The sequence below is a fragment of the Haliotis rufescens genome, unplaced genomic scaffold (genome assembly GCF_023055435.1).
Source record: "Haliotis rufescens isolate VD_foot unplaced genomic scaffold, xgHalRufe1.0.p SCAF_14, whole genome shotgun sequence".
Taxonomy (NCBI): domain Eukaryota; kingdom Metazoa; phylum Mollusca; class Gastropoda; order Lepetellida; family Haliotidae; genus Haliotis; species Haliotis rufescens.
Genome location: NW_025963824.1, coordinates 9,606,622 through 9,623,918, shown reverse-complemented (window position 1 = coordinate 9,623,918; position 17,297 = coordinate 9,606,622). Strand labels below are relative to the sequence as shown.

Below are 17,297 nucleotides of genomic sequence, written 5' to 3'. Positions count from 1 at the left end.
TTAACTCCTTTATGACATATTCCTTCGCTGAGAAAAAAAGTTCCTCGGATTATTTTAAACAAAATACTTGAACAGACTTTTGCAGAATAATTGAAATAATGTCTCCAACATCAAAGGTATCCATGTTGTTTGTAAACACCTTCTCACGTGCACCGGCGAAAAAAGTCCCACTTCCGGTTATCTAATTTGCATATCTAATTTGCATACTTATGTCACTGGGGTATGACATACATGTTTTTATGTCATAAGCTTATGTCATGGATAAATGCTTTAGTTAAATGATAAAAACATATATTACCTCTGGGAACTCCAACATTGCAGACTTCTTGGAAGATGGAGAAGGTGTACCCCTTCTTACACTTGCACCTCCCCTGGATGCAGTCCTCGTTGGGGCCGCACTGACGCGGGTAGGAACAGGTCATACCCATGCGGTTCTTGGACTCACATCTTCTTTTCCTGGGGTCGTATTGAAAGTTGGGTCGACAGACGCATCTGCTTGTTCCGAGGTCACACGCTTCCTTCGGGCTGCAGATAAACGTGTCCTCTTGACAGGTGTGGTTGAAGGTGTTCGACACTGGAACATGGAACAGGAACATGGGACAGGCACTACAGGACATGGGACGGGAACTACACAACATGGGACAGGAACTGTAGGACATGGGACGGGAACTACAGGACATGGGACGGGAACTACACAACATGGGACAGGAACTACACAACATGGGACAGGAACTACAGGACATGGGACAGGAACTACAGGACATGAGACAGTAGCTACACAACATGGGACGGGACTACAGAACATGGGACGGGAACTACACAACATGGGACAGGAACTACACAACAAAGGACAGGAACTACACAACATGGGACAGGAACTACACAACATGGGACAGGAACTACACAACATGGGACAGGAACTACACAACAAAGGACAGGAACTACACAACATGGGACAGGAACTACAGGACATGGGACAGGAACTACAGGACATGGGACAGGAACTACACAACATGGGACAGGAACTACAGGACACGGGACGGGAACTACACAACATGGGACGGGAACTACACAACATGGGACAGGAACTACAGGACACGGGACGAGAACTACACAACATGGGACAGGAACTACACAACATGGGACAGGAACTACACAACATGGGACAGGAACTACACAACAAAGGACAGGAACTACACAACATGGGACAGGAACTACAGGACATGGGACAGGAACTACACAACATGGGACAGGAACTACAGGACATGGGACAGGAACTACACAACATGGGACAGGAACTACACAACATGGGACAGGAACTACAGGACATGGGATAGGAACTACACAACATGGGACAGGAACTACAGGACATGGGACAGGAACTACACAACATGGGACAGGAACTACACAACATGGGACAGGAACTACAGGACATGGGACGGGAACTACAGAACATGGGACAGGAACAACAGGACATGGGACGGGAACTACAGGACATGGGACAGGAACTACAGGACATGGGACAGGAACTACACAACATGGGACAGGAACTACACAACATGGGACAGGAACTACAGAACATGGGAAGGGAACTACACAACATGGGACAGGAACTACAGGACATGGGACAGGAACTACAGGACATGGGACAGGAACTACAGGACATGGGACAGGAACTACACAACATGGGACAGGAACTACACAACAAAGGACAGGAACTACACAACATGGGACAGGAACTACAGGACATGGGACAGGAACTACAGGACATGGAACAGGAACTACAGGACATGGGACAGGAACTACACAACATGGGAAAGGAACTACACAACATGGCACAGGAACTACACAACATGGGACAGGAACTACAGGACATGGGACAGGAACTACACAACATGGGAAAGGAACTACACAACATGGGACAGGAACTACACAACATGGGACGGGAACTACAGAACATGGGACAGGAACTACAGGACATGGGACAGCAACTACAGGACATGGGACAGGAACTACAGGACATGGGACAGGAACTACACAACATGGGACAGGAACTACAGAACATGGGACAGCAACTACAGGACATGGGACAGGAACTACAGGACATGGGACAGGAACTACACAACATGGGACAGGAACTACACAACATGGGACAGGAACTACACAACATGGGACAGGAACTACACAACAAAGGACAGGAACTACACAACATCGGACAGGAACTACAGGACATGGGACAGGAACTACACAACATGGGACAGGAACTACAGGACATGGGACAGGAACTACACAACATGGGACAGGAACTACACAACATGGGACAGGAACTACACAACATGGGACAGGAACTACACAACATGGGACAGGAACTACACAACATGGGACAGGAACTACAGGACATGGGACAGGAACTACAGGACATGGGACAGGACTACACAACATGGGACAGGAACTACAGGACATGGGACAGGAACTACAGGACATGGGACGGGAACTACACAACATGGGACAGGAACTACACAACATGGGACAGGAACTACAGGACATGGGACAGGAACTACAGGACATGGGACGGGAACTACACAACATGGGACAGGAACTACACAACATGGGACAGGAACTACACAACATGGGACAGGAACTACAGGACATGGGACAGGAACTACAGAACATGGGACAGGAACTACACAACATGGGACAGTAGCTACACAACATGGGACAGGAACAACAGGACATGGGACGGGAACTACAGGACATGGGACAGGAACTACACAACATGGGACAGGAACTACAGGACATGGGACGGGAACTACAGGACATGGGACAGGAACTACACAACATGGGACAGGAACTACACAACATGGGACAGGAACTACAGAACATGGGACAGGAACTACACAACATGGGACAGGAACTACAGGACATGGGACAGGAACTACAGAACATGGGACAGGAACTACACAACATGGGACCGTAGCTACACAACATGGGACGGGAACAACAGGACATGGGACGGGAACTACAGGACATGGGACAGGAACTACAGGACATGGGACAGGAACTACAGGACATGGGACAGGAACTACAGAACATGGGACAGGAACTACAGGACATGGGACAGGAACTACAGGACATGGGACAGGAACTACACAACATGGGACGGGAACTACACAACATGGGACAGGAACTACAGGACATGGGACGGGAACTACAGGACATGGGACAGGAACTACACAACATGGGACGGGAACTACACAACATGGGACAGGAACTACAGGACATGGGAGGGGAACTACAGGACATGGGACAGGAACTACAGGACATGGGACAGGAACTACACAACATGGGACAGGAACTACACAACATGGGACAGGAACTACAGAACATGGGACAGGAACTACAGAACATGGGACAGGAACTACACAACATGGGACAGTAGCTACACAACATGGGACAGGAACAACAGGACATGGGACGGGAACTACAGGACATGGGACAGGAACTACAGGACATGGGACAGGAACTACACAACATGGGACGGGAACTACACAACATGGGACAGGAACTACAGGACATGGGACGGGAACTACAGGACATGGGACAGGAACTACACAACATGGGACGGGAACTACATAACATGGGACAGGAACTACAGGACATGGGACAGGAACTACAGGACATGGGACAGGAACTACAGGACATGGGACAGGATCTACAGGACATGGGACGGGAACTACAGGACATGGGACAGGAACTACACAACATGGGACAGGAACTACACAACATGGGACGGGAACTACAGAACATGGGACAGGAACTACACAACATGGGACGGGAACTACAGGACATGGGACAGGAACTACAGGACATGGGACGGGAACTACACGACATGGGACAGGAACTACACAACATGGGACAGGAACTACACAACATGGGACGGAACTACAGGACATGGGACAGGAACTACACAACATGGGACAGGAACTACACAACATGGGACGGGAACTACAGAACATGGGACAGGAACTACACAACATGGGACAGGAACTACAGGACATGGGACAGGAACTACAGAACATGGGACAGGAACTACACAACATGGGACAGGAACTACACAACATGGGACGGAACTACAGGACATGGGACAGGAACTACACAACATGGGACGGGAACTACAGGACATGGGACAGGAACTACACAACATGGGACAGGAACTACACATCATGGGACAGGAACTACAGGACATGGGACAGGAACTACACAACATGGGACAGGAACTACACAACATGGGACGGGAACTACAGAACATGGGACAGGAACTACACAACATGGGACAGGAACTACAGGACATGGGACAGGAACTACAGAACATGGGACAGGAACTACAGGACATGGGACAGGAACTACAGGACATGGGACAGGAACTACAGAACATGGGACAGGAACTACACAACATGGGACAGGAACTGTAGGACATGGGACAGGAACTACAGGACATGGGACAGGAACTACAGAACATGGGACGGGAACTACAGGACACGGGACAGGAACTACAGGACATGGGACAGGAACTACACAACATGGGACAGGAACTACAGGACATGGGAAAGGAACTACAGGACATGGGACGGGAACTACAGGACATGGGACAGGAACTACAGGACATGGGACAGGAACTACACAACATGGGACAGGAACTACAGGACATGGGACAGGAACTACAGAACATGGGACAGGAACTACACAACATGGGACGGGAACTACAGGACATGGGACAGGAACTACACAACATGGGACAGGAACTACACAACATGGGACAGGAACTACAGGACATGGGACAGGAACTACAGAACATGGGACAGGAACTACACAACATGGGACAGTAGCTACACAACATGGGACAGGAACAACAGGACATGGGACGGGAACTACAGGACATGGGACAGGAACTACACAACATGGGACAGGAACTACAGGACATGGGACGGGAACTACAGGACATGGGACAGGAACTACACAACATGGGACAGGAACTACACAACATGGGACAGGAACTACAGAACATGGGACAGGAACTACACAACATGGGACAGGAACTACAGGACATGGGACAGGAACTACAGAACATGGGACAGGAACTACACAACATGGGACCGTAGCTACACAACATGGGACGGGAACAACAGGACATGGGACGGGAACTACAGGACATGGGACAGGAACTACAGGACATGGGACAGGAACTACAGAACATGGGACAGGAACTACAGGACATGGGACAGGAACTACAGGACATGGGACAGGAACTACACAACATGGGACGGGAACTACACAACATGGGACAGGAACTACAGGACATGGGACAGGAACTACAGAACATGGGACAGGAACTACAGGACATGGGACAGGAACTACAGAACATGGGACAGGAACTACAGAACATGGGACAGGAACTGTAGGACATGGGACAGGAACTACACAACATGGGACAGGAACTACAGAACATGGGACAGGAACTACAGAACATGGGACAGGAACTACAGAACATGGGACAGGAACTGTAGGACATGGGACGGGAACTGCAGGACATGGGACAGGAACTACAGGACATGGGACAGGAACTGTAGGACATGGGACAGGAACTACACAACATGGGACAGGAACTACAGAACATGGGACAGGAACTACAGGACATGGGACAGGACTACAGAACATGGGACAGGAACTACACAACATGGGACAGGAACGACAGGACATGGGACAGGAACTACAGGACATGGGACAGGAACTACAGGACATGGGACAGGACTACAGAACATGGGACAGGAACTACAGTCGATGGGACAGGAACTGCACAACATGGGACAGGAACTATACGACATGGGACAGGAACTACACGACATGGAACAGAAACATGAGATAGGAACATGAGACAGGAACATGAGACAGAAACAGAAGACACAAGCACGAGGCAGGATGAGAAGACAGAAACTAAAGTAATCATCCCCTCCACATTAAACAACAAGGAATACAAGGATGTCATCAACATCACGCCTCAAATGAAACAGGAAGTACTTCAAGGTGGAAAACAATCTCTTAGAAAGGGAAACTCAATGTCACACAATGTGCAGATCACAAGAAATAACAACCTCATCACATTACAGCCTTACCGTTCTTGTTGCTGTGTGGTGTGTACGGCGTGGAGGAGACTCCCGGCAGATCACAAGAAATAACAACCTCATCACATTACAGCCTTACCGTTCTTGTTGCTGTGTGGTGTGTACGGCGTGGAGGAGACTCCCAGCAGATCACAAGAATAAAAACCTCATCACATTACAGCCTTACCGTTCTTGTTGCTGTGTGGATTGTAGGGTGTGGAGGAGACTCCAGGGGGATAACAAGAAATAATAACCTCATCACATTACAGCCTTACCGTTCTTGTTGCTGTGTGGAGTGTAGGGCGTGGAGGAGACTCCCGGGGGATACGTTGGCGCGACCCATCTCGGGGGGTGGCAGCTTCCCATGGGCAGTGTGGTAGGTGGGGAGGGGGTGGAACCATTGAGGCAGGGGGGTACAGGGATACTCTCCATGGGGACAATCTCTTTCTGCAGCGATGGTGGCCACATGATCGTTCTCATAAAAGATGTTATCCTGAATTTGGCTGTGATCTGAAACACAAAATGGGAGAAGTAAATGTCTTGAGAATAGTCAGGTTTTCTCGCCGTGGCAAGCTAGAGTGCTGGATGCTGATTGGCGGTTCTAATGTCTTGACAACTAGTTGTGTGTAGTTGACAGTGAAGAGGACTTCTGCTGAATATTCTGAAGATTAGTTTTGAGTGATTGCTGCGAAAATACAGAATTTATGCCAATGATGTAATAGAGGAAGAGGATTCGTAAGAATTATAGGCTTCTGGCACCACTAGGAGATGCAACTCAGCAAACTGTAGCGCCTCAGATGACTGTGTCCCTAAGACAAGCAATAGCCAGGTGATTCACAGAACAACAAGCAAGTGACTTATCAAAACTTTGTCAACATCCAGATGCGACACCTAAGATGCCTACATTTCCTCATTAATTCCAAGACAATGCTGTGTTTCAATTTTGTTTAACAATGTGACAATACTCCCTTATACTATCAATAAAAGCAACGAATGTGCTTATGGGTCACGCACCATAGGGCATGAAGGAGTCAAGATTTCGATTCCGGGTATCGATGGGAGAAAATTAGAACAAAGGCATCATCATGTCTTGGAGAATTACTTATTGATTGCAGAGATCGGGGGTGCATTGCAAGCCACGAATCACTTAGCAAAAGCAATTTTATCGCTCACTCTGGGGTCTGCAACAGCTCGAAGACCATGCACACTCAAAATGGCTGTAATTTCCTGTGCAGAGTTGTATCTCATGGCTGTGCCAGGATCAGCAGTTCAGAATCCAATGTTTGCCTCCATCACAAGTGGAAGCGCCTGGTTTGCTGTTGTTGTATTTGAATCTAGGACCCTACAGACCATCCACCAAACCCATCCAACCCCTTAAATCTGTACCTTCAACCATTAGGGTTACCAATAGGACCCCTTGTATTTTGTACTCAGTCGTCTTCCCCAGGCAAGAGAGTTAACTGACTTAAAAGTCCAGTTTCCACCCTTGCCAAACTAGGCTGGAATTACTGGGCTCGATCGTAGCACCACCAGTGGTTATTACGAGTTATGTCCCTTCTAAACCTCTCCCATTGACCAATCAGATTCCACCTCTCGTATCACTTGCATTGGATTCAAACTAAACGGAGGCGCCCAGTCAAGACGATTTGATTGATAATCAAGATCTATATTGTGTAAAAACGGGTCTTACATCGCAAAGTGCATCAAATCATGTGAGCACCTCGTTTAAAATCATGAAAAGATTTGGAAAATATCTGTTAACAACGAGTTGGCGGTGCACATGCAGATCCTGCAATCGATCGAAATCAGCATGACAGTTTACCAACCGGATTTCGATGCACGATTTTGATTGGACTATGCATTGACTCGTAAGTCCAGCCAAAATATAACTCCATAAAACCAGCCTAGTTCGGCAAGGGTGGAAACTGGACTTTTATAGTCAGTTAACTCTCTTGCCTCGGGAAGATGTACTCAGTGGGCTGAGTGTAACTTAGCTTTAAGGGGAATTTTTGTTACATCACACAAGCAGGATCAGAATCAGGGATTAGAACAAATGTTCAGCTGATTCTGGAACAACTAAGGGACGCAACTCTGTACTGTGCATTGTGGTGCCTTAGCCTGAAGGCCCATATGTCCCCAAAGTGATCACAGTCGTACTAAGCCTGAAGGCCCATATGTCCCCAAAGTGATCACAGTCGTACTTAGCCTGAAGGCCCATATGTCCCCAAAGTGATCACAGTCGTACTTAGCCTGAAGGCCCATATGTCCCCAAAGTGATCACAGTCGTACTTAGCCTGAAGGCCCATATGTCCCAAAGTGATCACAGTCGTACTTAGCCTAAAGGCCCATATGTCCCCAAAGTGATCACAGTCGTACTTAGCCTGAAGGCCCATATGTCCCCAAAGTGATCACAGTCGTACTTAGCCTGAAGGCACATATGTCCTCAAAGTGATCACAGTCGTATGCCAGTGTTACAGAGTGTCACGTTTATCTTAGTGCTAAGTTCGTTGCGACTCACCGACATTTGGATGGTGGAGGCGTTCCTCAGCATGTAGAAGTACAGGAACACATCCACTGTTCCCAGGCTCCTCAGGTGGAAGGACAACCCTGGAACACAATGTTTACAATCACACTTACAATCATGTTTACAATCATGATGCGGTGTGTAGGTGAGTAAATTCGGAGATAACATGTGACTTCAGTTTTATAGAATATTTGATACCCTGACTTCAATTCCAAATTTTACTTGTTTATTTCCGAAATTGCATGTCATGGGCATTTCCTAGAAAATTCCAGCTCTGGTAAGTCACCTGTAATGACCTTGACATTAAATCCCAGCTCTGGTAGGTCACATGAAATGACCTTGACATTAAATCCCATCATCTGGTAGGTCACATGGAATGACCTTGACATTAAATCCCAGCTCTGGTAGGTCACATGAAATGACCTTGACGTTAAATCCCATCATCTGGTAGGTCACATGGAATGACCTTGACATAAAATCCCAGCTCTGGTAGGTGACATGGAATGACCTTGACATTAAATCCCAGCTCTGGTAGGTCACATGAAATGACCTTGACATTAAATCCAAGCTCTGGAATGTCAAATGAGATGACCTTGACATTAACGCAGTGTGTAATGGACTTACCAGGCATCTGGATCTGTGTGTTGTGGGAGATCCTCTTGTTGTAACTCATGTTCTTGTTGGGTACGACCAGGTAGATGTCCATGGAGACTGGGTTGTCACAGTGGTTCAGCCGCATTCCGAAGCAGTAGTCAACCTCGATGTCCGACGAGTCCGGCATGAACGACTACAACAGACACATCAACAACTACAACAGACACATCCAGGGTAATGGCAACTTATAGTGTACTGTTACCTCAGGAGTCGGAGGGGCGGTCGGGTAGCCTAGTGGTTAGAGCGTTCGATCGTCACGCCGAAGACCTGGGTTCGATTCCCGAATATTGGTTATTTACAGTGAACTTGTATGTCCCTTATCATTATAGACAGGGGCAAGGCCATTTGTAGTGGTAGGCCATTTGTACTTAGTGTCATGATAGCTTTTACAGTGTACTTGTATGTCGCTAATCATCATTGGAGCAAGGCCATTTGTAGTGGTAACTTAGTGTCATGGTTACTTACAGTGTACTTGTATGTCCCTGAGCATCTTAGACTGGAGCAAGGCCATTTGTAGTGGTAACTTAGTGTCATGGTTACTTACAGTGTACTTGTATGTCCCTAATCATCATAGACAGGAGCAAGGCCATTTGTAGTGGTAACTTAGTGTCATGGTTACTTACAGTGTACTTGTATGTCCCTAATCATCATAGACAGGAGCAAGGCCATTTGTAGTGGTAACTTAGTGTCATGGTTACTTACAGTGTACTTGTATGTCCCTGAGCATCTTAGACTGGAGCAAGGCCATTTGTAGTGGTAACTTAGTGTCATGGTTACTTACAGTGTACTTGAATGTTCCTGAGCATCGTAGACAGGAGCAAGTCCATTTGTAGTGGTAACTTAGTGTCATGGTTACTTACAGTGTACTTGTGTGTCGCTAATCATCATAGACAGGAGCAAGGCCATTTTTAGTGGTAACTTAGTGTCATGGTTACTTACAGTGTACTTGTATGTCGCTAATCATCATAGACAGGAGCAAGGCCATTTGTAGTGGTAACTTAGTGTCATGGTTACTTACAGTGTACTTGTATGTCCCTGAGCATCTCAGACTGGTGCAAGGGTCTGTGTCATTGGCGAAGCAAGTCATCTGTTTCCTGGGTTCGTTGGACAGCTGGTGAGCCATCCTCTTCCACAGCTGACATGTTGGATGCTGTTCACCCACACAGCAGGCCACCAGCACCACCACCACCACTGCAACATGGAACACGGGCTATAGATAGAGAATGCTACACTCATTCTGGTTAGATACCATTTTTACGAAACGACTGGACTTTCTATGGTATCTGACCGAGCGAAAGCGACTTCAGATACCATAGAATGTTCACAAGTTTCGTAAAAATTGTATCTAACGTGAATGAGTGTGGTATTTTATTTATTACCCATGTCAAAATATGTATTTAGGTGTAAATACCTAAAAGAAATTCTTTCGTTGACAGATCAAACTGAAACCGGTTGCAAATCTGGTTGCGCATGAGTACTGATATATGCCCAAATATGGGCATTGTTGACATTTCTATGCATACGCATTAACAACTTGTTCCTGCTGTTGTGTGTGCATTGTTAGCACCCACGACACCAAGAAAATCTTAAAAGTCAATTAGCGCCGCGCTTTGAATATCGGACAAACAGTCGGTCACTCGCACTGCCAGGGTCCCGTCTGTGCCATCAAAATGTTGCGGTTTCCTTGATCTATCAGCTGAATTGATATCCTGTCCGTACCATTTTGGAAGAGGGAAATCAGAGTGTTCGCCAAAGACATTCATGTTATCTGTACCACCCTATACTGAAGACGTGAAAATCAACAAACTCAAGTATGCTTGCATGTCAGTGACTGCTTCGAACGATCGAAGGGCAAGGTCACCATCGGAATAACAAAAGACAACAGTGATCTACTCACAGCGTTTTACGCAAGGGAATGTTATTGTTCGCATTTGGGATGTTCTGGGCCACAAAATCAGAAGTCCACTTCCACAGAGTTTTTAAATGATTTGTTTCGGAACTGTTCACTTTGAGTGATCTGGTCGTGCAGTCGTGTATGTTTATTCATGAACAAACACCTCCCAAAACAGTGCCACAAAATACGCTTCAAAGGGGACACTGATGGCACAACCAGAGCATCCAACGTAAGTCCAGATATATATCCAGATAGTTAAACATGACTTCATTTCACCACGCTTATACTTTTATGTTGAATCGAATTTAAAGTTGCGAAAATGGTTGGGTGCGTCACGCTCATAGGGACCCTCGATCTATCGATCCATAGTAGTACATTGCAAAATGGATATAGCTTGATTATATGTCTGTAGTCATGGTAGTAGCTCTGTACATAACTAATACAGAATGCAAAGCAAAGTTGATGCGTGTGACTATCTTGTTTGGTTTAATAAAGTGTGTGTAAATGTCTCTCGCTTTCAAGAGATAGCTTCAGTTCTGCATAGTTGCAAATAGAATAACGTCTCGCGATTTTTTATGAATGAAAAAAGTAGTCCCGGTGTGACGGAGGCCACGGTTATCCAATCAAAACGAATAATAGGTAGGGTCAGGTAATAGCGGGATGAGTACCCGGGTAGTAAATTTTGACTCGTCCCAGCCCTAACTCCTATGCTTAATTTTCGAAAGCCGCACATAGAGCTCCAGATAAGCTTTAGGTATTGTGGGTAAAAATTAAAATCAGTTATTCATTTTTAATCAAGAATTTGTCAAAATATGTTTCAAAGCGCAGTCGCCAGTTTGAAACCAGTGCCAAAAAAGCACTAGAAAGCTAACTACTGATTGTCAAAAGTCGACTTCTTGTTAGTCATTCCACTGGATGGTCAAAGTTTGACGTGACCCGTTCTAGGCCATCCTCAATTCTTTGTTTAGCTGTAGCAAGAAGTAATATCTGATGAGATCTGATGTACTTGTTCCTGGACCAGGAAGTAGATATTCAGTCTCTGCTTCTCCCATGCCGAACAGTAGTAGGCACCTGACTGAGTGCTGTTTGTTTGTTTGTTTGTTTGTTTGTTTGTTGTTTATATATGAGAGCGGTCTGTAAATAATCAAGTCTGGACCAGACTATCTAGTGATTGATATCATGAGCATCAATCTACGCAATTTGGATATGATGACACGCATCAACCAAGTCAGCGAGCCTGACCACCCGATCACGTAAGTCGCTTCTTACAAAAAACATAGTCGCCCTTTATTGCCAGCATGGGTTGCTGAAGACCGATCTCGTTAGTCGCCACACGGCAAGCATGGGTTGCTTGTCGTAAAAAGGCGACTAACGGAATCGGCTGGTCAGGCTCGCTGACTTTGTTGATATATGTCATCGAATCCCAAATGAGTGGACCGATGCTCATGATGTCAATCACTGGATTGTCTGGTCTAGACTCGATTATTTTACAAACCACTGTCATATAGCTGGAATATTGCTGAGTGCGCCGTTAAACAACAAACCAACAAACAAACAAAATTCTGAACCAGTTGCTCATCCTACGGAGACCATGTCATATCCGATTAATGTATTTGACGTAATAAGCGCCCCACTCTAATAAGAGCCCACGGCGATATTTGCTAATATATTGGCAAATGAACAATCTAATTTAGCATCCCTTCCGATTGATCAATGTACACAAGACTTATTTATTCGTGTATAATACGCACTCATGTGTTATATGCACCCTTAATTATGGGCAATTAAATTCTGAAAAAATATATCTGTCGTATATAAACAGTTCAGACTGTCAGCATAAACCATGAAATTTATCTTTCAACTCTGTTTTTTTCCACCAAAATAACATTCTAATAAGAGCCCCCTAGTTCTAATTTTGAGAGCGCCCTGGGCGCTTATTACGTCGAATACGGTAACAGTTTTCATTCTATCAAAATATTCCAAACATCTAAAGTGCATGGCACAACCTGCCACACAGAATAATTCATCCCATAACAATGCATGACAACAATGGATGACAACAATGGATGACAACAATGGATGACAACAATGGATGACACACTCATTGTATTCCTTCCTGTGTCAGACTGACACATAGGAAAAAGTGTGTGAACTATACAGTACAAACCTCTGGTACAAATACTTTTGAGTTGACTGTTTGTGTGTTTGTTGTGTAACGACACACACAGCAATATTCAAGCTATATGACGGCGGTCTGTAAATCGAGTCTGGACCAGACAATCCAGTGATTGACATCATGAGCATTGATCCACGCAATTGGGATACGATGACATGCATCTGCCAAGTCAGCGAGCCTGACCACCCGATCCCGTTAGTCGCCTCTTACGACAAGCACAGTCGCCTTTTACTGCAAGCATGGGTTGCTGAAGACCTATTCTACCCCAGATAACATCTTTAGTTCAAATACCAAAATTTTCTACTTGACCAAGGGTAAGAACCGGTAAACTCTACTTGCCCAGTCTGATTTTCAAATCAGGGAAAAGAAGAACAAACAACAAACTTTTTTAAATGATGAATCAGATAATGGAAGTGAATGAGTGAGTGAGTTGGGTTTAACGCCGCTTTTAACAGTATTCCAGTTATATCACGGCGTGTCAGCTTGATGTGGGAGGAAAGCCCGAAGTGATGCAGGTCTTAGACGTTTACCACTTCGGTGAAACCCACGAGCACGGGTATGGTGCTGACAAACCTAGAAACATAATCGGGGCGAACCGGGATTCGAACCCACAATCATAGGTTTCTGGCGTGCCCAAGGGATGCAACTCTGCACAGCGAATCGCGGCACCTTAGGCGACTGGGCCACCCGTGTCCCCCCAGCTAATGGGAGAAAATGACTAGTTAGGTACTTCAACAGCAGCTGACTAACACATGATGCATCTTCTAAGGATCAAAGTTAAAACTGCTGATTTTTCCATATTTGCCGGAAAACTAAATTATATTTCCCCACTTGCCCATCACTGGTCAGGCAAGTCAGGCACCCCTGTCTAAACTTGAACATATTTTATAAGTGTTTGGATATGTATTGGAAAACTAGATAATTTTCTGAAGATTGTCTGAAACTATCGTATGTGTCAGATTGCTCAAGTATATTTGGCTACAGGATGTTCTGGTATCTCTTGCGGTTAAATCCTATATCAACATTATATGAAATTATGTTTCTTAGAGAATCATGCCATGTTCATATCGAAAATAAGGCAGACGCTTTTTGACATGTACTTTCAAACATGGAGATCTACTGTAGATGTTTCTGGCAAATGCGAATATTATAGATATTTTAAAATGCAAATATGCGCAGAAAAATATTTAACTGATGTAAATATAAGAAAATGCAGAATATCATTAACACAATTTGGATGCAGCTCACACAGGTTAATGGTTGAAGATGGCAGGCACAACAAAATACCCAAATGTTTAAGATTATGTAAACAATGTTCTTTAAATGTTGTCGAAGATGAATTTCATTTTCTACTTGTATGTTGTAAATATGATAATTTAAGGAAAAAATATGTTGAACAGAAATACTATGTACATCCAAATAAATACAAGTTTATCTCTTTAATATCACATGTGAGCAAAACGGCTATACAAAATCTTTCTCTCTTTATAAATCATGCCATGTTATTAAGAAATGAATCCTTGTAACATTTCTAACCGCTTCCACATTGTCATGTATTCTGTACTATAGGAATAAACTGATTGACTGATTCAGAAGAAATTCTAAACCTAGACAGACTCGTGTTCAATAGATATCAGAGCTCCAGATAAGCTGCGTATCTGCGTGAAATACGCATCAGAAATGCAGAAATACACAGTAAAATATAATCCAAGCGTATCAAATACGCAATGAACATTACAGATACGCTACAAAAATAAAACTTGTGCGTATCATCAAAATATTGTGAAGTAACCCTGCGTATTCGATTAGCAAATCAGCAACTTATTTTGAAATAATAAACGGGCATTCCGTCAACCTTGCCAATCTCCACGATGACAGTTACATCATGATCATTTGCCATCACACTTTCTTGTGGAAGTATCGTGGTAGTTTTGAGTCCTATAAAGCTCTCGAACCCACACGACACCAGTTTGCAGGATGACTAGATGAATAGTGTTTTTAAATATTTAACTTAAATACCCACATGTGTAAAAACTAGTGGGTAACAGAAATTTGAATACGCAGCTAGAATTACTGATACCCAATGATTTTAAAATGCATGGGTAAAATACCCACAACACCAAAAGCTTATCTGGAGCTCTGGATATGTACACCACAGAAACTCAGGACTGAGACCGGCAAATATATTGTGGAAAACAGGAAAGACCCTCATCAGTGATAGTATAGTTTACATTTCACATCATATTCTTGGGACAGATGATTTCTGGGCAAGAATGCAGTATACCGGACACCTTCGGCCATTTGGGTAAGGGAAGTGCATGATCTTATTCTTTAGTAACGGTTTCTATGTTTTACAGACACCATTTTTGTGGCCTCACTAAAACAACAGGCCGTTTGGGGGGGTTGCCCCACACTCAACGGCCTGAATTAAATGCTTTCGTATGTAAATGAAATGTCTAATTACCAAAGTAGATACAAAATACTCTATTAGTTGCATCAAACAAACATGGCAGATTGGTGTCCGGTATAATGCATTTGTACCGATTTCTGATGGAGCAATATCAGAGCAATAGTAAATGTCTGGCAAATATCACCAATTTAGGCTATTAACACGCTGATGAAAACATCGAGCCACTGTCCCTAAAATATATATGATGTAGATGTTTGTATAAATCTGGGGGGGGGGGGGGGGGGGGGGGGGGTACTTGAAACATGGCCGAGGATAAGGTGTAGTCACAACAACCAAAAATACTCAAGATTATTCAATTTAAATTTAACGCGCACCCATGGACAATACCTAAATTACACTGACACTCCCAAAACCATACCTGCTTGAAAAAGTCCTTTCCACATGACGCTGACTTGAGTCTCTCTGCAGAGGTTATTGACAGACGACTGAACACTTTCAGGATCTTAGTCGGAATCTGCGCAGCTGGGTATCGCAGCCTGGCTTCAGTTAAAACTATTTCTTCCCATCAATCATGTGATTGCCCGCCCACATATGATTTAATCTCGTACTCTTGAGCAATAACGGACATTGTTTACGGATCTGATAAATTCATGTCTCCATTTAATTTCGCCCCACATTCAAGTGATCCGGAACTAGTGATTCAATCATGCTGATATCATCTACTGATCTAGCCTATCATGAGTTCCCTTCCTGTCCTGTTACATAACTAGGCCAATACCATATTCACCGAGTCAAATTTGACTATTTTGAAATAAGTATGATAATCATAGAGACAATGTTTACTTGTTTACAGGCACCACATATCACATGTATTCCTACCTGTCTGCAGAAACCTTTTTGTTGACATCCTCATTTCCTCATACGCCATTTTCCTTTGTTTACATGGACCGCAGAAAACCAAAACATATAAACCAATCAAAATAAATATTCAATACCTCATAGGATGATGTTATTTTTCTCGTCAATAATATACCATAATCGACAAAAATTAATTATGTCTTATAATTAATATACCTGAAAACATATTTTCGGCTGTCATTATCTCCCCTGACCCTTGCTGCTGCATATTTTCGCGGGAAATATGATGTAATTATGGGATAGACTTTTTTCAAAGAATCGTTTGCCGGTATAATATATACAACTGGGTAACTGATTATTCACCCATAGTGAGTAATTTTAAATGAAACCAGGCTCCGTTTCACAAGTTGATCGTATCGTCACGACCATCACAGATTAACCCTCATATCCCATGGTCCCTCACACCCTCTTAGTGGCCCGTTTCAACTGTGAATTAAGATGTCAAACACTGAGTGCGCAAAATCAAATTTATAACCATCATCACCCTAATCATCTCAGTCGTCACATCGTGTATCTCATATTATAGCTAAAATGGATAGAATTATCATTAAACTGCCCGCATG

The 17,297-nt window shown here is 44.3% G+C and overlaps 1 protein-coding gene across 3 annotated transcripts in view; it reads right to left on the bottom strand.

The window, feature by feature from the left end:
• The window catches only part of LOC124145411, a 28,860-nt gene extending 12,075 nt beyond the window's left edge, over positions 1-16,785 (bottom strand). The window contains exons 1-6 of one of the 3 annotated variants that reach the window (XM_048395735.1): positions 16,696-16,785; positions 10,355-10,527; positions 9,307-9,469; positions 8,677-8,765; positions 6,434-6,668; positions 299-574 (exon numbers count right to left, since the gene is read on the bottom strand). In XM_048395735.1, the coding sequence (XP_048251692.1) occupies positions 299-574; positions 6,434-6,668; positions 8,677-8,765; positions 9,307-9,469; positions 10,355-10,527; positions 16,696-16,744 (985 nt within the window). In that variant the 5' untranslated portion in view covers positions 16,745-16,785. Of the gene's footprint in view, positions 1-298; positions 575-6,433; positions 6,669-8,676; positions 8,766-9,306; positions 9,470-9,801; positions 9,886-10,354; positions 10,528-16,234; positions 16,517-16,695 lie in introns of those variants that run through there. The other 2 variants (XM_048395736.1, XM_046515163.2) reach the window with 2 other exon arrangements.
• Between the last annotated feature and the right edge of the window lie 512 nt (positions 16,786-17,297).